The 26,503-nt window shown below is 39.5% G+C and overlaps 1 protein-coding gene across 3 annotated transcripts in view; it reads right to left on the bottom strand.

Moving 5' to 3' along the window:
• The window catches only part of KIF5B (kinesin family member 5B), a 33,877-nt gene extending 8,463 nt beyond the window's left edge, over positions 1–25,414 (bottom strand). Inside the window, exons 1-23 of one of the 3 annotated variants that reach the window (XM_418574.8) lie at positions 25,057–25,414; positions 17,071–17,158; positions 15,446–15,519; positions 14,743–14,847; positions 14,339–14,387; positions 13,995–14,050; positions 13,807–13,894; positions 12,296–12,420; positions 11,601–11,705; positions 11,012–11,157; positions 9,570–9,718; positions 8,064–8,257; positions 7,251–7,319; positions 6,128–6,334; positions 5,253–5,396; positions 4,315–4,503; positions 3,470–3,587; positions 3,077–3,138; positions 2,888–2,997; positions 2,436–2,537; positions 826–886; positions 661–732; positions 386–490 (exon numbers count right to left, since the gene is read on the bottom strand). In XM_418574.8, the coding sequence (XP_418574.1) occupies positions 386–490; positions 661–732; positions 826–886; positions 2,436–2,537; positions 2,888–2,997; positions 3,077–3,138; positions 3,470–3,587; positions 4,315–4,503; positions 5,253–5,396; positions 6,128–6,334; positions 7,251–7,319; positions 8,064–8,257; positions 9,570–9,718; positions 11,012–11,157; positions 11,601–11,705; positions 12,296–12,420; positions 13,807–13,894; positions 13,995–14,050; positions 14,339–14,387; positions 14,743–14,847; positions 15,446–15,519; positions 17,071–17,158; positions 25,057–25,182 (2,544 nt within the window). In that variant the 5' untranslated portion in view covers positions 25,183–25,414. The remainder of the gene's footprint in view (positions 1–385; positions 491–660; positions 733–825; positions 887–2,435; positions 2,538–2,887; positions 2,998–3,076; positions 3,139–3,469; positions 3,588–4,314; positions 4,504–5,252; positions 5,397–6,127; positions 6,335–7,250; positions 7,320–8,063; positions 8,258–9,569; positions 9,719–11,011; positions 11,158–11,600; positions 11,706–12,295; positions 12,421–13,806; positions 13,895–13,994; positions 14,051–14,338; positions 14,388–14,742; positions 14,848–15,445; positions 15,520–17,070; positions 17,159–25,056) is intronic. The other 2 variants (XM_004939171.5, XM_025148327.3) reach the window with 2 other exon arrangements.
• Positions 25,415–26,503: the final 1,089 nt, after the last annotated feature.

Below are 26,503 nucleotides of genomic sequence, written 5' to 3'. Positions count from 1 at the left end.
GTAAATCAAATAGTTCAGCACTAAGATTGTCATTTGAAAATCTGTTACTGTGAAAGAATATGCTATCCAACATAGACACTTATAGTCTACGTGCTGTCGGGGACAAGCAGGCATCCCCCAGACTGAGACACTGATTCTTAACACCAGCTTCACTCTTCTTTGGTTTAAAGGCAACTATTTCGTTGCATACTCACGTGTACTTAAGGTATCTATTGAACTATTTCATAGGAAAATTTTAGCCTACTGTTTTATATCACGTAATACATTCAAGGTATCAAAATACTTTCAGAACAGTTACTTCTTGAACAATGCGTCACTTCCATGATAATGCAGCTTAAGTAGTCTGTTAGCTTTTGATTAAGTTTGAAATTAGGTCTCATTGTACCTGCTTGTGAACCTTGGTAAGCTGTTCAAGATTATTCTCAAGGAAAGAAATCTTCTGTTTTTGTGCAGCGCTGCCTCCTGTATCATCCGAGTCAATCTCAGCACTCTGCAGTAACAAAGGCATGGGAAGGGAGAAAAGATACTGAGTACAAATCTGAATTTACATATTAAAATCAAAGCAGAAAAAAAAATACAGATCAATTTCTAACTCAGTTCTAAACTGAAATGTACACAGCAATCTCAGAGACACCAAGTACCATTACAGCACCACATTACCTTTTTCACTCTAGTAGCCAGATCCTGAACAAATAGCTTCCGAAGGTTGTGGAGAGTCTGAAGTTCTTTAGCCTACAGTTGAGGAGGGGAAACAAAAAAGAATTATTTCTGAAGGAAAAAAGCAAGTAATTCCATTTCCTTTGGAACATACTTTGATGAGCTTACCACAGTCTCTTCCAAACCCTTTAAATCTTGCCTCGCTTGTTCCCGTCTGTCCTGCATAACCCTAAAAGAGAATACATTCATCCTCATGCATCTGAGCAAAACTGGAAATGCTTTAGGAGATAAGAGTGGTAAACCATATGGTTCAAATGAAAAACACCTATTTTTCAGCTGAAGCCCTCACAATTATGGATGTAACCAACTGATGACACAACAACTCAAATTCACATGGAGCAAGGAAGGAAGCTGCAAACGGCAAAGAAGGAGAGCTTCTAATACTGAAAGGACACAAACAAGAAAACAAACTTTCAGCTATCTAAATAATAAATTAATAAAATGAGCGAAGGAAGATTTTTCAGAATCAAGTTCAGTAACACCGGTGAAAATCTTAATTCTACAAATGCTCTTCTCTTCAATCATCTGTGAATGTGTTAAATATCAAGCGATGGATATGGGATTTTATCTTTTTGTTCCACCACCTCACCTCCATTACATTTGCCAAAGCTTGCACCATTAAGCAATGGAATCTCAGTTTCCAGGAATATAACCCAACAATACTGCTCTGCAGAGCTCCTGTCTTCCTACTTAATGTGAAAGCACTGACTGCACTGCTAACACTCTTGAAAGTTCTCCTCACCCATTTACATTACCAGATCGCAGCTAAATGATTAAACATCTGAGATGATCAAATATGCTAAAGAATCCATCAGCATTCTATCCATTTTCCAGACCTCACTGGAAAAGTAGCTGTAGACACCTCATACAACTATTTAGGACAATAAAATGTGAATAATCAGCATTATTTCTGGTCTGTCCTTTGCCAGCACATTTATGATGTGCAATGGAAAATAACTGGTCTGAAGGAGAACAGTATCAAATCAATTTTTAATGTTTCTTGCAGATCCTTGGAAGGGCAAAGTTTCTAACACAGCAAGTCTCTTTAAGAGATCAACGCTGTATATTTCTTTTATTAGCCTGCAAAACAAAATACAAAACAAACACGTGGTATGTTTATTGAATCTTCTATTACGAGAAAATCTATTGCAACTGATGGTGAGAAGTATCTAGAATAAATACAGTGGACTTAAGACACACTATTATTCAAATTTCAGTCAACTTAACCAACAACGTATGTCCTGAAAAGAATGTGCTGATTATTGCTTACTCATACAGATCAATCAAGTCTGATTGTTTGAATTTCTACAATTTAAGACAGAACTACCTAACTAGCTAAACCACACAAGAACTAGAAACAGTAAGGATCTGTTATCATGTTAACGCAAGGCTCTTCTAGTCTTACAGCATGCAAAACTCAGGTGTGAAAATGTGAAGTTAACTGCTCCAACCTGTAGCACGTTAACACTGAAAAATACCAGGCCTTTTGTCACATAAAACCATGACACCTTTGCACCCTTCATTATTTTACTTCCAGCTATATATACACTACGGAGGTGAAAAAGGTTCTAAAAAGATTAAATTCAAGGTGGCTCTGGAGCCTCCCTTTAATAAGCATATCTACCACACAGTGAACGCAACTTCATCATCATATCAGGTCACTAGTTCAAAAGAAAAAGTTCCTCCACACACTTGTTTTATGTGAGATTATCACTTACGTAAGCTCATGTAGTTTTCTACTTTTCTCCTGATCGGTTGCTTTCAACTTCTCATGCTCAACTCTAAGACGTTCCTGTTCAAGCATCATCTTCTGATTTTGGCTAAAGACAAAGTTCATAATCAGATGTATTTTTAAAAGGATGGGAAAGGAATACATCTTTGATATCTATTTAATTAAGTTAAAGAAGAAAAGACCTTTGTTGTATCACTGTCATGACAAGCACCCAGAAAGCCATTAAACTGCAATCCAAGTTATGTTATCAATAATTAGAAACTAAAGCTTCTGATATGTTGTCACAGTCAAGTGAATCTATCATAAATGACATCCAGTAAAGTGACAGAAATAAGGTACTGCTGAATAAGAACCTCTGTCGCTTCCCTCCCATCCTACTGTCCTTCTGTACATGCACAATCTAGCAACATCTGCCATTATCAAATGATAATTGCTTACTCTTGGAGTTCAGTGATCAGCTTCTCCTTTGCATCAACTTCATCTCGTAGGCTACTGATTTGTTTCTGATGCGTCTCACGATGGCTTTGAATCTGCTGTTCCACAGCTTGCTGTTAGAAAAAAACAGCACGTATTACGCTTTGAGAAGTTATAATTTGTGCTGTTTCAAAAAAAAAAAAAATAACTTACCTTGACTTCATTTGCAGTTTGAACCTTATTTAAGTGCTCTTTCTCCATCTCATGGACTTTTTCTAGAAATGAGAGAAGAGAGAAGACTTTTCATCCAGGTATCTAGGCCATCACAATGAGGACGAAAGTAGTTCCCCTTTCTTCCTCTCCCACACCTTAAAATTTGGAAGTTGTATATCTACGTATATCAGTTACAACCAATAACATCTTTAATCCTACTCTTAGCAGTTGAACACAGCAAGTACACATTCCTGTTGACTAATTCTGTAAGTTCAGTAGCAAGAAGCTACCTTATAGCTGTGTCCTTCAATCTAGACTGACCGATTTCCTATTTGTTACATATTTCAACTGGGGTGGGGGATGGACAGACAGACTGCAAAAAACTACTCCTACCTTGCGCTCGCAGTTGAACTAGTTCTTCATTAAGAGAATCCACAGACTCTTCCAATTGTCTCTTTTTCTGTTCCACATTCTGGAGATACTCAGTCAACGACTTGATCTTGGCCTCATGCTTGTAGAATGAAAAGATTCATTTGCTTCACAACTAGGTATCATGGAATTACATCTATATAGCCACATTGTACTTTTTTGTTTTTAAACAATCCACCTGGTCTCAAAATATAAATGGTGCAAGCTAAATCTCTAAAAAGAACACGACTACACAGCTAGATCTGCAACACAGCATGTTAGAACATCTTGCATTCATTTTGCTCAATTGAGTGAAGTGCATTTTTTGGCAGGGAAAAGAGATGTGCTTGAATATTAAGTACTATCAGAAGAAAGAGGCTCACTGCATTTAGAAAACTGCGCAGAAATACGCATCTTCTGGTACAAAAGAGATGATCTGTATGTAAACTGAAATATAAAGAAATTCAACTGCACATGTAATCACAATTCTGGTGGTAGTTAGAAGTTGCATTGCTCATCTTCTCTAACAACCACAATAAAGTGGCCAGTCACGCATGTAAAACTACTGTAATACCACTGAGCTAATGTTACCTCTCCCACTTCCAATTTGACACATTAGAGCAGAGCACAAGATTTGTGAGATCTGTATTTGTAAAGGATCCCATGATGGAGAATATAAAGATTCTAGTAATTAATACAAAGGATAAAAAAGTACTATGACAATGCAAACATATGTGGAAATTCTAACAGCCTGTCACACAACTACTCAAAAGCCCCCAAACTTCAGAGAATACTAAGGATACAGCTGAGTCCTGTAAAGAAACACTTACCTGGGAGATACGGAGTTGACAGGCAGCCAACTCCTTCTCGTTTTCTTCCATTTTCTTATTGCTCTCAGCCTGCGTGCCTTCCAACTGTTTGCACCGTTTTACCATTGTTTTTACTTCTGATTTCATTTTGCTTATGTACAGCCTTGCAACTGTGAATTCTTCATCTATCATGCCAGTTCCCTCGGGCTGCTGAAAATTGTGGAATCACATTTAGAAAGCTTAGGTACAGAAAGAGAATTAAAGATGAGGTAAAGCAACTTAGTGCCTAGCATCCTAGCACTCACCCCAACCAGTAATCACAGCACTCAGGCATCAAAATGAACTTAAGTGAATAACCTGGCAGTGTAACACACTTTAAAAGTTACCTTTAATATCTCACCCCTTACAAGCTTAACTCGAATGAACCTGACTGAAATATTTACAACTTGTATCAGCAGGTTAACACCAAAAAAAATTAACTGATCTAACCTAGGCTCTTGAAAATCATTATGTTTGTTTTTGTTTTCCTTTCCTGAGCTATTTTGTTTACAATACAAGTGTAATATGTCATTTACAGCACTGCTTAAATGTCTGTCCTACGGTCATCTTCTAAATTAAACTTAATTACAGTTGCATGCTCCATTTTTAAGGTAAGTAACCTCCCTACTGCCACTGTAGGTCCAAGACAATGCCTTTGAAACTTGTCATGGTCCTAATAACGGTATGAACGAAAACTATTTCAAACATCACACCTGCTCTCTCTCCTCTTCGCATAATCAATTTCTGTTTGGGACCCAGTAAAATCACAGAAAAAGCAAGAAAAAACCTAGTTCTGAATTTACTAATACATAAAGCTTCCCAAAGTGGTTATTTTTACTGTACTATGAAACCTCACCTTACCCAACCACAGTGTATGTGCGCAATACATGGCACTAAAAATTGCATTGACTAATTCTTACCTTGACATCATTATTTCCTACTGCAATTCCTATTTCTGCAAGATCTTTTAGTAAGGAGGCCATCATCTCCGTTGCTCGTTTCTTCTGATGGTTAGTCATTTCTTTAAGTTTTTGAAGCTCTGCATCTATACTAGCTAAAGTAACCTACAGTAAAAATAATTACATTTTAATAAACAAAACACATTTTTAGAACTATTCTTTATATTACATAATATTGCAACATCAAAACATGGCACTCAGTTCTGGGAGTCTGTGAGCACAACTATTACTCCAGAGCAGATCTGCAGTTAGTCTGAACTGCTGTGGTTGTAGCAGCTGCAATTCAGCAGCCTGTATGCTCAAAACTTGTCTGCTCTTTGTTTACCAGTCAGACAAGTCTGACGTTTTACAGCAGAAACATTCCAGTGGTGCCAAAGGATAATTACTGCACGGGTTTGCTGCGATAGATTGAGAATGACGTCTTCATTTTACTTCTATATCCATCTCTCGGTTCTGTCAACACACATCAGTATCAAAACTGTGCAGTAATCTCTGAAAGCTACTGAGAAGACTAACACAGTTTCCACAGACAGTTTCACCAAACATATAGACAAATATTGACACAGGAAGAAACCTTTCAGGATATATCTACCATGAAGGAACTACCATATTTTCGTACATGAGAGAAAAAGGGGAGAAAGAAAGAGCCATATAGAGAACGTATCAGCCCTTTAAGTAATCAAATGAGGAGTGTTCTGGTATTGAACAAGTTGTAGACTTGTTTAAAAACTGTCATTTTCTCCTTGAGAAAAACCTTTGACTTCAAGAAAGATAAACAGCTGAGGCAAGAAAATTTATATGTTGAAGATTCTCAGTAATTGGATCCATTTTCGTACCGATTTTTGATTGAGTTCATCACTAAGCAGTTCATATTCCTTCGCCTTATCTTCTACTTCCTGAGACTTCTGATCATAATTGACAGCTAACTCTTCAAGAGCTTGTAGCACCTCTTTCACTTCCTCTTTAGAGGCATCATTTTCAGCCTGAAGGCGATTCAATTCAGCTTGCAGATTGTCTTGGTCCCGTCTAGTTGATGCTAGCAGCTACAACATTGATACAGATTTATTTATATTAATAACAAATCGTTAACAAGAAAAATGCATTAATAAGTGAAATCTTAATGTTTTTATCCACTGAAACTGCCTGTACCTACTTTTTTTTTTATAGTGCCTAGCATAACAAATTAAGAACAAAGTAGAGGGACAATGAGATATATCTATATCCAGAATTCTTCAACTTATATAGTCTTTGCAAGATGGAAATGATTACAGACTAAGGCACTTAAGGTTAGCTAACGAAAATGCACATAAAATACTGCAAGTCCTCAAAAGAGTTTCTGAATGCTTCTCATGAGTCTAAAACTGTCAACAAACTAGGGATTTAACTTTCAACACTTCAACACAGTTTGCTGCTGTAGAACAGCTACACAAAAGGAAGAGTTGGAAAAGAGACAGATTTAAGTAAAGAGTAAATAACAGCTCCAACCTTCTGCATTCTCAGCTCATTTCCTTCTTGGCCAATACATCAAGTTTTGGTTTTTTTTTTTTTTTACTTTAAAAATAAATAAAAAGCATTTGTCATTTGCTCCAATATCTTTGTTAAATGAAATTGATAGCTGTCTACCCATGTAATTAAGTTACACCTGTATTCACACGTTGTCATTGATATTTTGAATATTTCAGTAAGTACATCCTGAAACAATGAAGATCTCCCTTTCTATTAAGGGCCATAATACTCCACACATACCCCCTGCCCAACTTCTCTGCCAGTACAGCAATACCAACTGAAGTAAACAGTAAAAGAAGATTTGTTACAGTAAATCAAAGTATCTTCAGTTTTGACAAACTGCTAATTTCGTACAAAGAAGACAACAGCCTCTGTCTTTGCATAGGACATGGGACATTAGAAATATCTCAGAGTCAAAGAAAAGCAAAGAGAATGTACAAAAGTGAAAGTCACCTCTTCCTGATCCAACATTTGTGTTTTCAGTTTTTCTACCAGCTGGCTCTGCTGATTAATTTCTTCATCCTACAGTTGAAGAAAAACTGTGTTCAATAAACTGACAAATACCAGCTTCACAAACAATCTAAGAGAAGGCAGCAGCAGGCACATAATCTTTCCATGTTCTAAGATGACGGGACAACTCAAAGCAGTAAAAGCAAAAAAATAAAAACATTTACACACAACAGATGTATACAACACTGTGCTCCAAAGACAACTTTTTTTAACTGTGCTTTTACAAATGTTCCTCAATCTATTTTAAACTTCCAGAAACAATTCAGATTTAATGAGAAGCTTTTTCTTCTCCAAACTTAGTACAACTGTTTCAGTTTTATGTTCAATGCACGCATATTTTACTTGAAAACAGCAGTTTTTCCTTCCAGTTAACTTTTTTCTGCCTACTTATTATTTTCCACCTGGTGCAGAATTAATTCAACCAACCAGCTAGGAATGGTAGCTAGTTGAGATTATCATCAGCTTTTCCTCCCTTGATTTTTCTCTCTCGCACCTCACCACACAATGTACCTTTGCATCCAGTACAATTTTTCGTAGTTTCAGCCAAGGGGCAAGAGCAACTAAGAAAGGATGCTCATTTTGGATGGAATAAGGTGATTTTAATATCATCTAATCAGGAATCTATAGTTAGAGTAGGTGTTTCTGGGAAAAGCTTAAACAAGCTGTAGTAACAAATGAAGACTGGCAAGTTAAGTACTACATAATGCACTTCAAGATCTATTTCAAAGAAGTCCTCTGTTAAATAAAAAGACATACCTTGTCATCCAGTTGTTTGTATAATTTGGCAATTTCTTCCTCACATTTTCTTCTCTCAGCATCAGTGAAATTGCCAGTTACTCCAATCGTGGTAGCTGGTTTATCATTAATAACAGTAATATCCTTGTCCACCGCAAAAGCTTCTAAGTTGGCCTTCTCCTTGTCAAACTGCTCATCAACAGGTACAGTCTCCCCTTAAATAACGGAATACACTTATGAAGTACTTTTAGCAGAGTTGGTCATGGAGCATCTTCCACCAAATGTTATCTATTCCCTAATTACAGTACAGCTCCATGGTTAACAAGCAATCGAGTTCATAGCTTCCAAAGCAAAAATGACTACTCCATCATCTAGACTACCTCCTGCTTACCACTGAACATTCCACCCAGTTACTCTACTGTAGGCTCTAAATCTTACATTAAAATATCTTCCACAACAGCACCTAATTATTTGCACTAAAGACAGAGCCCCTCCCCCGCCCTTCTTCCCCCCTTTGGCAGTCTGTTGTGACAGGTAGCCATATTTACTGCTAAACTGATTTGCTTATTTAAAAACAGCTCCACAGTTATACTTTTATGTTTCTATGTTCATCAACACCTTCCTGAGAACACTTTACTATCCTCACGTTTAAAAAAAGGTACCACATACAAATTTAGGCACTTTTCTGGTAAATTCAAAGTCAACTCCTTGTTGCCTTATTACAAATCATTTTATACAGCCACTGAATGCTAAGGGCTCTTTCCAACATTCCTGTATGGTGTGCGAATATTCTGGAAGAATTACACTCAACATTCCAGGTGTGGTCACTACATAAGACAGGGAGGAGGAAAAATAAGTTGGGTGGGATAGGAGTTATTTAAGTGAGGCCACTCATTTTTTTCTTCAGATTTACACTAGAATGTGGTGTACAAATTGTCTGATTCGTATGATCTATCACTTTATGATGGCAAAATCATGTTCTAGGACTGAAAACTCCAGAATACATCTATATCTAAAGATTTAAGTTTACAGTTTTGTATTTATCTTGCATTTTGCCAGTTGTGTCAGTGCAAAAGAATTCAGTCACTCAGAGAGAACAGGCACACATTCTGTACCGTTAGCAATTTCTTTTCCTTGCCTGTAGAAGTGCTTGAGCTATAAATGAGGACAAAGTCTAACAAAACTGATTTGAATTTGAAATTTTTGCACAGTTTCTGCAATTATAGTTAGTATCAATCTTCACTTCCCTATAAGACGTTTAGAATGCACCTCAATCTAGTTCTGTTAGTAAATGAGACACTGAAGAACCTAACACCAACACACTCGAAGATATTTTTGCCAGTAAGTGACTACTAAAGTTGTTCCAATTCCAATGAAAACCAGTAAGCTTCAACAACAGCCTAGTATCACAGCATTAATATTCTTTTTACTGTTTGGCACAGTGTCCTTCATTATTATAAGAATCCTGAAGAGCGATTCAGCATCTCCTTGTCTGAAGTCTGCATAACAAAGAAAACTGCTTCTCACCATTCCGCCATCTGTTGAGTTCATTTTCCAGCCACTGTATGGTGTTACGCAGTGTCTTGTTTTTCTCTTTTTCTTTCTCATACTTTTTCTTCCACTGTTCTGCCGTGAGCTCAACATTGACACAGACTGTGTTCTTAATGGTCTTTGCTCTACACAGAAAGAAAAACCTCTGAAACAGACTCTATTTTTTAAAAAAGAAAATAATATTGGAAGTGTAAACAACTCCCACCTCTTCCAAAAGCTCATCGCTACACTCTGTCCATTTATTATTTGTTCTATTAGATTGATACAATTGTTAATTGACTCAGTAATGTAACAGGTATGGAGAAGACTGAAAAAAATCTCAAGCCAGTTGAGTTGGAAAGAAACGGCTGTATACTTTCACTTGAATTGGGATGGCGTACAGCTTTGAACAAAGACTAATATTTACCATATCCAACAAACATTTCTCTAGTGGACAGCATAATACTTTCAGGATGTGAATCACCTAGCTTAAGGAACAACTCCCAAGTCCAGTGACTAGATCTGCATTAACCAAAGAGGAGTATGAGCTATAACATACAGATGCATTTATTTCAAGTGATACATTCAGGCAAGCACATCTCATCCAAATGCATTAACTCCAAAGACAAAATATCAAGGACTAATACACCTTGATGAAGTTAACATCTAGTCGTTGCATTAGCGATGAACCTGGCTTACATCAGTAACTCATGTACAACTTCCTACCAAGAATTATCCCCTCCAAAAGATCAAAACCGGAAAAAAAAATGCTTATTGGTAGACAGAAACCCATTCCTGCCGCTGCCATGACTCCTGCACATTTCTGCAAAGCCTCACTGGGAGTTGACTACTACCAAAATGCACATTGTTTCCTACTGAATTACATACTATTTACTTAGCCTTTAGTTCCTACATCTGAGGGTTTCAGCAGAAACTTAACAACCCCAGAAAGCTGAGTTATACACCACACCAACTATAGTCACTTGAACAACTCCTGAAGACATCAAGAGCAAGACACAATGAATCTACAGTTTGAAGACACTTCCCCATACCTGAATGCTAGAAATATTGCAAGGAAAGGATCTTCTAGATTCTAAAAGGAGACCAAAGTAGAATTCTACTGCTGCAGAACACAGTCATCATTCCACACCACAAACATTCTGATTAATTTGGTTTAGGAATCCTGACTGGGTTACTTATTTCTCACTCTGCCTTTATTTCTGTGTTTAGCAATAGCAAAATATTAAGAGACATTTAATTCTGTAATCAGCATCAAATTAAAATCTCAAACTACATATTTTTAAGAACAGCTTCACTGCTTTGTTTATTGTAGAAGGTTTGTTTTATCAGTCATTGTTAGGCATGCAACTGTAGTGCATACACAGCACTTAGAAATTCTTTTTCTTGTCTCTCTCTCATCATTTAAATCACGTACTCACCTTTGGCCAAACAGAAGAGTAGATTTAGTTTCAGATTCGTTGTATGAAGATGGAGAACAGCAAATAACAATAGTGGTTCTACAGTTACCCCCTAGTGAATCCTGAAGGATTCTGGTCATTTTGCTATCACGATACGGAACATAAGTCTACCAAGAAAATGAATAAAGAGTTGGTCATGTTTTTTTTCCCCCCCCATATAATTTACATTGTTGAAGAGCTATGCTTTCCTTAGGTATGACTTCATTAGGAAAACAGATTAAATTCTACTTGAATTAACATAACATCCAGTTGAACATGCACGGAGTGATCTAAAATCTTGCTTCTATGCTTGGTAACTTCTAGAGTACAACAAAGCTTTCCGTTTGTTTAGGTCCTTTAATACTAAATCCAACTTTATTATTTATCAATGACAACACAGTACAAGAAAACCTTGTTATTGCAATGTATTGATGTAATTGGATTAGTTTAAAAGATTACGTTCAAATCATTATGATCAATGAAGAAATTGTCTACAATATATTGTACAGAAATAAAAGCCCTTAACACTGAAGTACAAAAAAAGGACAAAAAAAAAAGGTAGAACACTTACACTGCTTTCAGCCAAAGCTGAGATGACATTTCCAAGAGCAGACAAAGACTTGTTGATGTTCTTAGCCTCATCCAGCACAGCACCTTCTGCTCCAGTTTTGCTAACCTAAAGTATTTCAATTAATTACTAAACATTACTTCAGAAAAATCACCTTCCACATTTAATACAAAACTTGGATACCGGGTCTTAAAGTGGGTAAATTACAGTGTGTAAAAAGGATAACAGTAATATAGAATAAGCATTGTGGTACACGTTTCCTTCTCTTCTTCAAGCCACTGACACAGCAAGCTGAGCTGCCATTTTAACAGTGTTAATCAGTACTTCAAAATAAGAAACTAGGTACCACTATCAAGTGAAAACACAGACATTCCACATCCATAAATAGACTCTTGATTCTAGCACCTGGCTAGCCAACACACCCTTTTTTTTTTTTTGCTCTCAGATACTGAGACTGAACTCTAGCCTACTTCCCAACCTTCTCCATATTTACAAACCCTCACTGCAGAAATGCAAAACAGTTTAGAGATAATATCTAACAGCCAATAAAGACTAGAATTGAGAAATCACAATCCAAAATCAAAGTTAAAGCACTTCACAGATAAGAACTGAGCAGTCATTATTATATTACTGTAAAAAGTTTGATTGTAAAGAATGATTTTTGTTTTTCAAAGCTGGAAGAAAAAATGTAACATTACCTTTTCGCTACCTGCCAAGTCCACAAGATAGAGTTTTCCACTTAGCTTCTGTTCTGTTTGAGTATTCTCTTGCTTTACATTAATAAGAAAAATACTATGACTTCGAGAGCTGTGTTCATTCATATCTGCAATTAAAAATACACAACTTGTCAAAAATAATGGCACAACCTATCTTACTTGGCTAAACAGTATCTCGATAACAGAGAAAGGAAAGATGCGAAGCTAATGAAACATTATACAGTTGTATCACTGTGACACAGTAAAACTAAAAGGCAGAAACCAGCAGTACCATCTAATTAAAGATTCAATCATCTTTGTGCTTCTGTTACTACCATAAATTAGAAAAGAAAGCACACTGACATTCCAATAGAGTAGTTTTTTTGTTGTTTGTTTACAGCACATCACATTGTAACCTTTTGTGCAAATGTCAAGTAGGTAGCCAAAATTCCTCACCATCCTTTCTGGTTTCAATACTTATTCTGCATGTCTCATAGCAGAGGTGAGCAGTAAAAGAGATCCATGTCAAATCTTAAAGGTGATTTTAATGAATTAACAAAAGTCTGATCTGACTGCAATCTGAATGACAATGTCTGCCTACTTCTTCCTTTTATCTATAAAACTCTCACAGGCTTAAAAGCTAACCAGCACCACAGAAATAGATCAACATGAAAGAATATCCTTCTATCCAATTTTCTGCTCTTTTTCTGTTTATTAGTCCGGTCCCTACTTCAGAACCTCACTACCTCAGAGCACCAAAGTAGAAGGGCAGGACTTTTCTTACTGGAAACGTTTTCTTATGCCCAATTCTTAATCAAAGAATATATTTACATTTTTCTTTATAACTGTATGTTTTTTTCTCTCAAATAAATATCTGGACAAAATTCACAAACAATTTGGTTCTCAAAGATTTCAGAGAGTCACTTAAAATAGAAATAATATTTTGCATGCATCTCACCTTCCCTCCTCTGTTTTTGAAATGAAGGCAAAACAGACACACACACATCCACACCCACCCACCACTCCTAATCCTTGGGGGAATTCAGAGGCCTATGACATGAATCCCTGCAACCGATCTGCACATCTCAGGCCCAAAAAAATGGGATGCTACTTACACCTGCAGCACTTCTGAAAAATATAACCTGATCTGCTTTTCTTACAGGCTACAATAAAATGGCCAAACTGTAGATGAGTCACAGTGGCTTACTTATAGGTTCACAGGGTAACTGGAACGAACTCCACAAACCAGAATTCTTCACTACTTCCTAATGAAGAACTCCAGTGATTCAAAGCTCTTCACTAATTGCTTAATTTCTCTTTCCAATCAAAGCCTAATTAACAACATTAACAAAAAAACAAATTGAAAGACTTGGTACTTAAAGACACGTCACAACTGCTTGTACTAAACATTCTCAACAACCTGAATTTACTTCACCATCCTTGCCTTACACTATGTTTTAAGAAGTCAAGAAGACAACTGATAAAGCACTAAAGCAGGTAGGGATAGTACTTACTTGTAACTGCTACATGTCGGTTTGATTTTCCTTCATCTATAGTATCCATAACTTCTTCTGGACTACATACAAAACGCTCTGTGCAACCCTTTTAAGTAATACCAAAACAAAATAAAACACCAATAAGCCAGAAGAAAATGGAGTAAAATGGAAGCAAAAGATCAAAACAATATCAAAATGACACTAACCTTTACATAGGGAACTCTATTTTTGTCTTCATGAACAGAAAGATTGGTCTTTGAAACTAGAAGAGAAAAAGTTCTAAAGCTAAGGTATGTATGATTTCTTCACAGAATGAGACATTCACAACAGATCCAAGTAAAAATGGAACATACATCAAACGACCACTACTGCAGTTACAGCTTTATTATATAGATTAGCAACACGCTGTCTCATTTTTACGTATCTGTATCAGAGATGGGTTACTTATTAACATAACACATTTCTCTCAGTGTTATCTTAAAGCTTTTGTTCTATACATCTCTCTACCAAGCAGTTTACTTCCTATGCTCAAAGTAAATAAGAGACTTACCATCCAAAAGGTCCCTTATTTTATCCAAGTATATTTCAAAATATGACACCTAGAAGTGTGAAACAAATAGCATTAGAAAGCAAAAACGTTTAGCTCTTCAGAAGGACCCAGCACAATAACCTTGACCTCCCACATACTGCCACATCTAGTTCACAGCCTTGAGGACGAACTAAAATACAAAGCGCTGCCACAAGTTACCAAGATAGCTACCATCAATGTTCAATGGAAACAAGACGGAAGTGTTAATGTAATTACCCTATGAGAAGAGCCAGTTACATCTGAAATAACTTGTCTTTATATTTTCCAATTCACAAGAATTCATAACAGACATAGAATATCCATTCAGCAACGGACTACTTTCACTTTTAATATAAACTAACTATAGGAAATAAAGAAAAGGTTACCTTAATATGAAACTCAAGATTTTCATCCATAGAGTAAATATAATTAAAGATATCTTGTACTATTCTTGGAATAATCCCCATCCCATCTGGGTCGTGAAGCTTCCCCTTATTGGAAAAAGGAATGAAAAAAACATTTATACTAAATCCAACAGCACAAAGTATTTGAAGGCAGAATAAAAAGTCAGACAAGCTAGCTTTAAAATGTTGGTGGGTAAAATGCACTTATTTTTATCTGTAAAGGAAGCTCCTGACCATCCACTTAGGCCCAGCACTTGCTGGAATCAAAAAGAACAGCCTCAAAAACCTCACACAGAAAGATGAGAGATCTACCATGAACAATACTGTGTTCTCCATCCTGCTTTTGATAGCTGAGTAAATACAGTAATTGCCATTCTTACATCCGAAAAATCATTTGGGTATCCAAAGTTTGTAATAGAAAGGAAAAGAAAATGAAAGATGCAGGTGCTTCATTTCTGTAAGTGTTCAAATTCAGGGTGGATGGGGGCTTTGGGCAACTTAATCTGTGAAAGATGTCCATGCCCACTGCAGAGTACTTGGAACTACTGATATTTAAAAGATGCCTTCCAACCTAAACCATTCTATGATTTCACGAAAACAAGTCAACATCTCAAGGAATATAACACCACTGTGATGAAAAGAGATGAAAATGATATTAAAAGACAATAATTTTAAGTTGCCTTACTTCCATAGTGTGCGTCTTTCCAGACGATGTCTGCCCGTACGCAAATATTGTACCGTTGTATCCCTCAAGTACATCTAAAGGGAAAGAGTATTTTTATTAGGACTGATTTCCTTCTCCTAAACAAAAGTCAAATAAAATAGAATGCAAGCAATTCCTAAAATGTTTAGCAAGTAATCCGTTCAGTACAATACCAGGTGCTCGGAGAGGACGGCAGCAGTGTTCTTCCTTACCACTTTTAATGCAGTCACTATAGATTGCATTTTCAGAAGCTGTATTATAAGTATTAGAAGTAGCTGTTCCTTCAGCCAGCAAAACACAACTTTAGAGTCAGTAATAAGAAGGAAATCAATATAACTGCCATGTTGAACAGCCAGCCTTTGACCATTTAACATAGCATGTAATATGATTTGTCTATTTGCTGCCTTCACAGTAAAGCTGGAGTACCTCATTATTAAGAGAATGAGCTATGCTACAAGTTTCAAGCATCTTACTCCTTGGCCATAAGCTTACGTTTTAAATCACGAACAAATCAATTCTAAATTTCAGGTTGAAGGGTAAGGGCATGGTGGTTTTGTTTGTTCCCAAGTCAGTTAATGTGGAATCACATTCTGCAAACTTCCTTTTCCACAAGCAAGTATGAGAGACTCCAAACAGTGAGGTCTACCTCCCATTACAACCATAAACCAACTCTATCACCACTACAGCTCCTTAGTGTCATCATCTACCACAGAACAGAAAACCCACCCAGAGAAACAAAGATTAGATGTTTAGATGGAAGAAGCAGGACGAAGAGGAAAGGGACAAGATTACGTACAACTCTTATTTAACTCTTTTTTAAGGAACAAACTTCTGATCGAATCCCAATTACTCCTTAACTCTTGAAGAGTGAAATACCTGTGGCAGCATGGACTTGTAACAGCAACTCACTTTTCTATTTACTAAAAACCTTCAACACTTCACTAACCTGGTCTTGCTTCCAACTATTGATAATTTATACATTCCTATGAAGGCTTTGATAAGGTTGTTTTAAAAGCTGTGTCAATTAGAACTTGTACTGATCCCCTTAAGAAACGAATCAATTTTACTTTGAGGGAATTACCAAACTCCTTGATCCCCAGAAGCCACAAAGGCAATTGAGAGTTCAAGTTTAGAGAGACAGTACGCTCAGATGAGCATATAAATAAGATAACTCATAATTGCAAAGTCAAAACAGAACAAACATCAGGTTTCCCACATTTTCTTTCACCTTACATTCCTCCAAACAAACAAAAGTAACTGTAGGACGTCTGACACCAATAAAAAAACCCTACTCATAAGAGTTGTTTTCAAACAGACAGAAGCCTATCTTTTATTCATTTATAACCAACTGTTTTAACCTTTAGCAGAGATCTGAAACAAAAACAAACTAACAGGTAAATGTCATCAAATGTTGCAAACAACTGGAGAAGCAGGTTTAGTATTGACATCATATCACCTCAAACAGAGGATGATTTTATACTCTGAACCATGATGACCGTTATTAAACATTTAGAAGGTAAGAGGGAGCAACAGAAGTATCAGTTTTCAACAGTAAAACCCATACAAATAAGTTATTTGTCGACAATTAAGAGTTTGTTCGACCTTACCTTTGACAATCTTTTTAGCACAATCATTGTATACTTGCTCCTGGGATGTGTTTGACTGGAACACACGGTCAAATATATATGGCTTGGACTGCAGAGTAAAAACAAACAGAAAAACTATTAAAATAAGACGACCCAGGAAGCACAACTGAAAGGTGTTTGTTCACACAGCTTAGAAGCAGCCTACACGGTCTCGGTCCGACCTTATGTTTTTATTTTAAGCACTTGAAGGACGCAGAGAGGAAATCAGCTTATGTATGTGTCTAAATCTTTACATGTTTGCTTACAAATAAGGCCTCAAATTAAATATATTTGGTTTTTAAGTGCAACCCAAACAGTTTTCCATAACTACTCTGTTACGTGACCTCTACTTACTTCATCTACAGCGTAAACCAGTGCCCAGCACCTGTACACCTGAGAACACTTTATTCTTCTCCACCGCTTTGGTAAACCCATATTATTAAAAACAACTTAGACTACATCACACACAATACGCCTTCATAATATTTGTCGAAAACCTCAAACCAAAGGAAACATCCAGGTCACCTACTGTCAGCACAAGAAACATTTCCCCATGCATGACATCCCTACAATAAGGCTCTGTAAACAGAAGGAAAAGGCCACTTTGGAGGAAGGGAACCTTCCAGAGATTTCTTCAGGAAAACACTGAAAGAGGAAGCTCGGACACAGCTTTTGGAAAAGAATGTGAGATCTGCTAACAGCTGTAAAAAGCTGACAATCCATAAAGATAGGAGTTGTTATGCTCATCTCATTAAGCTGAAATTTTCCTAGCACTTTTGGAGCTTGATTTATTATCTTTGCAGGCAGCTCAGGTTTACAAGGGCCTTAAGTCAGTTTCTACCACTAAACTTACTGCAACTGTTCAGTGCTCCATTTGTAATACGTTTAATTCATTATCATCCTTCCCCTCCCCCAAGGATATTGTGGGACTGCCTTCCTGGCAGCAGAACAAGACTAGCTTCCACCTTTTACCCACCCACTCACCACATTCCCTTTCCTAGCCTGACCTTCCATTTGCCTTTTAATAACATCTAGTGTAACACCAAACAAAGCTTTTCAGAGCCAAGGCATAGCACATCCCTCTGCTTAGAGGGCTTGAAATTCAGCTCCCTCTTGGAAAAAAGAAAATAATTACACAGGTCACTGTGTAAATATGCTCAAGAAACCACAAGACTCGGTAGGCAGAAACTATCCCTAAGGTGCTGAAGTCTGCCAGAACATTTGTTTCACAGTAGGGAAATCACAGGCTTTCTCAATTACTCATTCTAGCTTCAAATACACCTCAAACTCATATGCTCTATAGGTGGAACTGAGGTCTCTATGTACACCAGAAGACAAACAAGCAAGTCCAAGTATCCCCAAGGTAAGAAAATGAAGGCTGAGAACTTGTTATGTAAGAAGTCCAAGTCACCACAGAAAACACTCATGGTTAAGTTCTCTTTCTCAGTAAGATCTTCAACTTCAAAAAGCCTCCATCCTCACCATTACCAGGCAGCTACACTACACACTGCAAGCCATCCACATAGCAAACATGAGGCATATTTATTTCATGCTCAAGTTTGTCTGCATATTTGTACACACTGAAATAACACCTGTTATCCATAATAATACCCATGGAGGACCATGTTTACCCGTACACACTGCAAAAATCCAGAGAGCAAAGTGAATGTCCAAGAGGAAGGTGCAGCCGATACACAAGTGGGAAGGGATGCCACTCAGGCAGACACTGCCAGGCTTCAGATGTAGATCCGTGTGAAACATGTTAAGCTCATAAGGCCAAGTGCAAGGTCCTGCACCTGGGCTGGGGCAATCCCCAGTATCTGTCCAGACTGAGAGGCCCTGCAGAAAAGGATCCAGGGACAGAGGATGAAAAATAGGATATGGGCCAGTAATGTGTGCTTGCAACCCAGAAAGCACTTCACTGACTTATACGTATGCTGGGCTGCATAAAGACAAGTACAACCAGCAGGTCAAGGGAGGGCAATTCCATCTCTCTACTCCAGCCTTGTGAGATCCCACCTGCAGCACTGCATCCAGTCCTGGGGCCCCAACACAAGAAAGACGTGGAGCTGTAGAAGCAGGTCCAGAGGAGGCCATGAGGATGCTCAGAGGGCTGCAGCACCTCTCCTACAAGGAAATGCTGAGGGAGCTGGGACTGTCCAGCCTGGAGAAGAAAAGGCTCTGAGGAAACCACACTGCAGCCTTTCAGTACTAGGATGGGTCTCATAAAAAAAAGTCAGGGAGAGACTCTTTACCAGGGTGTGTAGTGACAGCACAAGGGGTGACAGCTTTAAACAGGGAGAAGATAGAAGAAAAATTCTTCACAAGGTTGGTGGAGCACTGGAACTGGTTTCCCCAAGAAGTTGTGGATGCCCCACCACTGGAAGTCAGGCTGGATGCAGCTGTGGGCAGCCCAGTCTAGTGAAACATGCCCTTGCCCATGGGAGGGAGTCAGAATAGATGGTCTGGAAAGGTCCCTTCCAAACCATTCTGTGATTCTACAATTACTGCACATAATCAGTGCAACATTAGCAAGCCTGTAACATTTTAACTCTTCTCTGAATTACTGCTCCAGAAAATATTTAAATAATTATTCCAATGAAATTACTACTACCTAAAATTTCAAATAATTTATTTTACATTAGGAAACATTTGTGGTCAGTATCTTCTGACAGTTTATGCAGTAACTGTTAACAACATTCACTGTTTCCACACAGGTTCACAATGTATCTCATCTTGCTGTTCCCAACACAGCACTGACAGCTATGAGAACAGGAAAGTATATTGAAGTGCAAACATTTTGCATACTATGTGTATTTGAATATCTACACTTACTCTATTGTCTACTTATATACTACTACAGAACATTTCCACCATCTAAAAGCAAATCTTTATTCCCCTCAAAGAAATCCAGCTAAAATCAATCAATCCAGCCTGGTTTCCAGTACAGGAGGACACATTGTTCAGAAGGCACAGCAGGCAGAACCTGGGTTAGTCTGCAGCTACAATGCAGTCTACAGATACCTGCAGCACACCCTGGGAAAGCTCTCCTGCAAGTTTTTAAATGCTGTTTAGAAGAAGGGTGGTTTTTTCTTACCTACTTTTCTGGCAAGCAAAGGCTATCTGAACTACACTATTCTTCTTTAACTGTGTAAAGGGAAAATCACGTTTATTAATTCAGTAGTAAATCCCTAGACATGGAATACTTCTGGATTGTTTACTCCCAAATAGCCATTTAGGTGCTTTCGTAAAAGAAGAGAGATAAAGCATGTTATATAATTACTTTTTTTTTTTTTGCTTTACAAACGTTGATTTGAAGACTAGCACATATGACAACTGCCATAGATTAGTAAGAGCAGAGAGCCAAACTGCAAGGACTTCACTCAGGCAATATTGCCTTTAATTGGAATTTGTCACATGCCTGGCAGCTTTCACTGTATAAATAAACAAAATCAATTCCCCTCAACAACTGCTACCACTGTAAGTACAAAATGTAGTAATTCCAACCACAAGAATCCTTATTAATGACACTGCTTAGACCACTTGTTACTTCCCATTTTGGGGGTGAAGAGTGGTATATTTGTTTACACGTTCTCAGCATTATAGTTCTCCAAAAGAATGTAGAACACGACTTCAAAGCACTCAAAAACCCGACTGCGTACTTCCCTCCCCTCCCAGACTGCAGTATGTTTCTTTATAAAATCCATGAAAAACCCACACCATCAGCAGTAAATCAGTACTGAACCGAGTAGGTTTAACTGAGCAGGTTCCAAGATAGTCATGCTTTAAGAACATAAGTTATACTTAATACTGTTTCACACCATCGACTACTGCAATACTATATCTTATCACTAACCTTCTTTAATAGTGTACTTTTTGCTGTAAACAAAGCCAAAATAGCATTACCTAGATTAACTCGCCCCAGAAAGTCTGGTCATTATCTTTAAGGGATTAGTCATGAAAGATTAAAGTGTCGGATATTTTTTCCTACACTGGATGTCTTTTCTTCCCCGAGGAGTTAACGATCAGATGACATGAAGGCCATGAACACACAAGAGGCCCAAGCAGCACTAACACGAGGTGCCTGCAGTCGTGGCAGTATCACTTCTGTAATACGAGGCTGCTTTAACATACTCCAGAAATGTTCAGCAAGTCTTACTAAAACCCAATTAAGAAATTAACATGACCTGTAAGTGATACCAGAAATGTCAAGTAAACAAGCAGAACGCTGACTTCTCTCCAAAGAGAGGGAATTCAACATTCACATTCATTCCTTGCCTAGCATTTCTTCTGGCAGTTATCAGCCACAGGATAACTTAAGCTCCCATAACTGCTGCACTGGACAGATGCTGTCCCACAGCAAGAACTCCGCAAGCACCTCCGTGGCCCCTACAAAGCACTTCTGCCAACATAATTCATTGCTAGCTGAAGTGAATGTTAACACAGGGTTTATGTTCAAGTACAGAGTTCTGCAGTTAAAGACCAGCTATCATCCTCCACTTGCTAGAATGGACTGCTAAAACAACATCATAGCTATCCATGCTTAACTTACAAGAGGGTGAAGCAAGAAGTAAAGCACTCACCCTCTGCCTTTCATTTTTGCATCTGTAATAAATAATATTCTTCCTACCGGCACAAAACATGTTAAAAAAGCCTCACTGAACAATCTCTGGAAAGTATGAAGACAACAGCCTGACTCAGTTCTTCCTATTACTAAGCAAAGGTATTACTGCTTGAACACACCTAGCAGAGCGTGCTCTTCTTAGCTCTGTGCACACACAGCTGTAGCTGATACACAACAGCCAGTGAATCTCTGCACTTTCTGCCTTACTTTTCTTATTTCTGGGCAAATATAGTAAAGACTATTCATGCTGATACTTGGACTGCACCAGTTATATACTGTTATGGAAGGAGTGCTAATCGCACACACACACAAGTTACTGAAAACTCAATTTCCAGCTTGAAAAGAGAAGTTCTGCAAAAAGAGTTTCAGCAATACTTTGGTTTACTTTTTCTTCTAAAAAGCAAAGTGCTGCTGGCATAAAAATGGTCCTTGAGTTCTAGAACAAAAGACAAACAAGAGATGAGTGAGGTGTTTTAAACAACTGATATGCAGCCACGAAGTATAATTCTCCTTCACACATCGCTAAGCTAGAATATTTGCTTTCTGTTAAATCATCACAGCAACACCTGAAGAACTTTTCAATCATCCACCACCTCACAGGAGACAAAAATATTAAGAAAAAACACTGAAGGAATACAGTCTTTTCAGCTTCCCACTGCTGTCTGTGATTCATGCTTGAAGTTGCAACCTAGGCATCAAGAGTTTTTATTTGTACTTGTAATTAAACAGTGCTTTCTTGCACACTAGCAAAATAACAATTAGAAGTTGTTCTAAGAACATACCTTGTTTCTTTCACTTATGTGGGCCAGCAGCTTTCTGTCAGCAATGCACGTGAATTGTGAATTACATGTTCATTTCGAATAATCTACTGCCAAAAGCTCCACTAATAGCAAGTGATCTTCAATAAGCTGTTCTCTCATGTAACACATAGCCCTGCTCTCGTCTGCAATCCAATATTAGTTTAAAAGGCAATGAAAAAGAAAGTTGAAGGTGTCAAACTCTTCACAGGGGTTACATCCCACTCACAAAGAAATAAGAAAATACAGGCAGGTAGAGATCTGTTGTCTTAATCATCACAGAAATAACCAATGCACTATGATTGCTACACGAAATATCTGGGGGGCAGACAAAGGGATACAGACCGTATGGGTGAGTACCCAGAATACCTCACCACTTCCACCATTCAACAGCACTGTTTTCAATTTAGGCATCAGTTCAAAAAGCTCAAATGTGACTGTATTCAGCAATTCATCTTTTGGGCAGCTTTAAGATAAGCGAACAGTCTCACATTTGAAAAAAAGAAAGAACATAATCATGTAAGTATGCCATTCCTCCACATTCCATTGTATTCAAAAGCCTGAAATTCATGAGTAAATTGCTATCAACTCTTCTATATAAGGAGGCTTATTGTCTTTAACCTAAACATCATATACTCATAACAAGTCACCCCATTCTCTATTTTACCAGAACCCTTGTATTTACCTGATGGGAGAACCATTCAAAAATACTCTGTAAGGTGTTTGAGTGGAAAGATACATCTCAATTAATGATTTAAAAGGTTTTTACTGGTTAAAAAAACCCAACAAAAGGGTGCAAAGACAGTACTTTGTTTCCAAGGTCTGCTCTTCAAAACAGACTGACAACATCCCCTCACATTGCTCCTATGCCCTCGCAACAATAAAGTGTTTTATCTAATACAAATCAAAACAACTCTCTTGTCGGGAAAGACAGCCATGTCAGTAATTAAACAGGAGCTAGGAAAAGAAGGGGGAAGGGAGGACAGATAGCTCAGAGATGACAAGGGAGCCAAGGAGGGAGGAGGAGAAGGGTTTGGCTGTAGTCACCGATCTCCCTCCCCACCCGCCTCCACAGAGTCAGATGTGCAGTCTGCCACAAACGTTCCTTCCGCACTCACCCAGTTTTCAGCTCCTATCTACCATTCCAGGCAACTCCCAGATAATGTTAAAGAAGCCTTCCCTGCTTCAGCACAGGCCAAGTGCACACAAGAAGGTGAAGCCCTTCAGGCTGCTCAAGACAGGGCAGCTAAGGAAAGCAGCTACAGAAGTGCCTCAAGTACCGTTCAGCAGGCAGCCAAAATGACTTTCAGCAGTAAATAGAGCAGCTATCAGCTGATAGCAAATCAGATGCACAGCTCACTGAGGAATGTTTTTAGAAACTGTTTCACAAGAAGAACTAAGAACTGTTTCTGTTACCATCTGTCCTTTGGCAGTTCCAGAAGGCACAGGAGGTGGGTGACTATGCTGCTCGGTTCGAAAGTTCAAGACTTTGCAAAATCAGTCAGTTTGTTAAAAATAATAAAAATAATAAAGTCCACAGGTTACAGAAAGTGCTCAACTGTTTAAGAAAATGAAGTTCCAACTTGGAAACCATCAGTTGTGTCGTATATCCATTACTATAAAGCCCAAGATGTACAGAACATCAATCCTACGTATTAAGATTTCATGAAACAAAACTCATATATTGTCCCTGCTACCAAATGTACCAGCTCTGGAGGTTTATTCTTCCAAACATAGCAAATCCTTGCCCTGGGACTACTGGAGGATATATACCTTTTTGTGTTTAACTGAAGAAGAAAACACCACAGCGCGGTGGTAGCAATGAATGTTAACTCCCAGCCAAGGCCCAGCAGAGCCCCCCGCAGCCCTCAGGAACTGCCATCACACCGCTCTGCAGACGCAGTGCCATCCCAGCCCCGTTTATTTTAACTACTTCCAGTGTATTTAAAGAGCACACAAGTGTTTTAAAGGGTTTGTAAGCAACGCCTTTTTTCCCTCCCCTAGTCCATGAACTACTTTAAGAAGACGTGGAGAATTATTACTGGTTAGAAAGTCAGGAGACATCAAGATTTCTAAAACTCGCCCTGGGTTTTGAAGAGAACTGTGTGTCACAATGAATGAACGTTCCCTGAGTGAAGTCTGATCATTTGTTCTAATTAATTTTCCCGTTTTCCAGGCTTGGATCCTTGCTAGGAGTTTACCTACACTAACTAAAAAACGTACTCGGCTATAGTGATCTACCAGCTGAGAAAAGCCCCATATTACCTCAATTTGATAAGCCCGCTACCCTTCACGCAGCTGCAGACTCGTGGCATTCCACGTTTAATGGACAAATTGCACAGATTGGAGCACGAGCAGTTCGTAATTCGCACTAAAAAGGAGTACGTTATTGCAGTACCCGCGACTGAAGGCGCTATGAGGACTCTCCTCCGGGCGTCCAGCGCTCCGCCGCCGCCTCCCGCCCGGCCCGGCCCGGCAGCCCCTCAACCCGCGCCCACCCCGCCGCGTCGACCCCGCGCCCCCCGCCCGGCGCCGCCCCTCGCTCACCGCGATGACGACGGTATCCTCGCCCTGGAACTTGGCGACGTACTTGTCGCCGCGGGTCACCTCGGACTCGTTGAGGGGCCTGAAGCGACACATCACTTTGATGTTACACTCCGCCGGGTCCGCCATCTTAGGCCGCCGCCGCCGCCCGCGGGGCGCTCAGCTCCGCCGCTGCCTGCTCCGCTCCGGGGCTCTGCCAGCCGCCGTGCCGCCGCCGCCGGGAGGCCCGCGTCCGCCCGAGCGGGAGGGAAAAGGAAAGGGCTCCTACCCAGCCGCCGCTGCCACCTCCCGCTTTCACTTCCTCCCCAATATGGCAGCCATGGCGGCGCCGCAGCCGGCGAGACCGAACACCCCCTTCGCCGGGCGGAGGCGGGGCCGGCGCAGGGCAGGGTGGGGTGACGTCACCCTCTGCAGAGCCCGGCCCTGCCCCCTCGGCTGGGGCGCGCCGCGCAGGCGCAGTGGGACTCACGGGGAGAGCGCACGCGCCGAGCCGTTGCCAGGGCGGCGGGCCCGCTGCCGCGCACCGCCTCGACGCCCGAGGGAGCGCGGCCGTGCGAGGGGGAGGGGCCTGTCAGGGCTGGGGGCGGGGCGTGCCGTGCCCGAGGCCTCCGCCCGCCCGCCTCTCCCGGTCAGGCCGCGCGGCGCAGCCGCTGCTGTGAGCGAGCGCGGGCCGGGCGGTGCTAACGGCCCGGAGCTGCCCGGTACGTCCGGGTGGGGCGTGAGTGTTCAAACGGGAGCGCAGTACGAACCCGCATCTCAGCCAGGTCTGCTTCCTGACAGAAACCGAGGTTTATACTGGAAACTTTTCAAGTAGCTTTGAAATAAATAGAAAAAGGAGCCTTTTTTTTCCCTGAAATTAGCACATGATACCAGGTCAGAGTAACTTAGTATAGCAGCGTGCTGCCCTTAAAGGTATTCGCTTTTTCATTAAAAAGGGGAAAATATGATGAATTTTAATAGGGACCGTCTGAAATCGAGCAGTCTACGTTGCCAAAGCCTTTTGCAGCGTGGGGAAGTGAACGGTGTGCTGTCAGTAGGGCAGCTGCAAGGTGAGCTCTGCCTCCGAACTGCGCCACGAGGCAGAAGTACCTCACAGTTGAGTTGTTTCTGACACCCTCAGACACAGAATGTGTTCGTGCCTAGCAAAGGTGGTTACACAGCTGTGGGATTTGGATCCTCACAGATTCCCTCTGACAGGAGCTGTTATTATGAAGGACATGTAACTTTGTACTTACTACTTTTCCAATTCATTTGCTTTCATTCCTGAGGGAAAAAAAAATGCTGGCTACAAAACCAATAACTCCATGGTTATTGCTGTCAGAAGTGTTCCAGCTGCTAAGACATCCTCTGCCCTATTCTACTTAAGGAACTTACAGTTCTTGTTATTTTATAACCAAGGAGGGCCGCAGCATTAGCTGTGTTTGCTGACATACAGCACCCAGGGTAAGAA

This window comes from Gallus gallus, chromosome 2, assembly GCF_016699485.2.
Source record: "Gallus gallus isolate bGalGal1 chromosome 2, bGalGal1.mat.broiler.GRCg7b, whole genome shotgun sequence".
Taxonomy (NCBI): Eukaryota; Metazoa; Chordata; class Aves; order Galliformes; family Phasianidae; genus Gallus; species Gallus gallus.
This window is presented reverse-complemented; position numbering and strand designations above follow the sequence as displayed.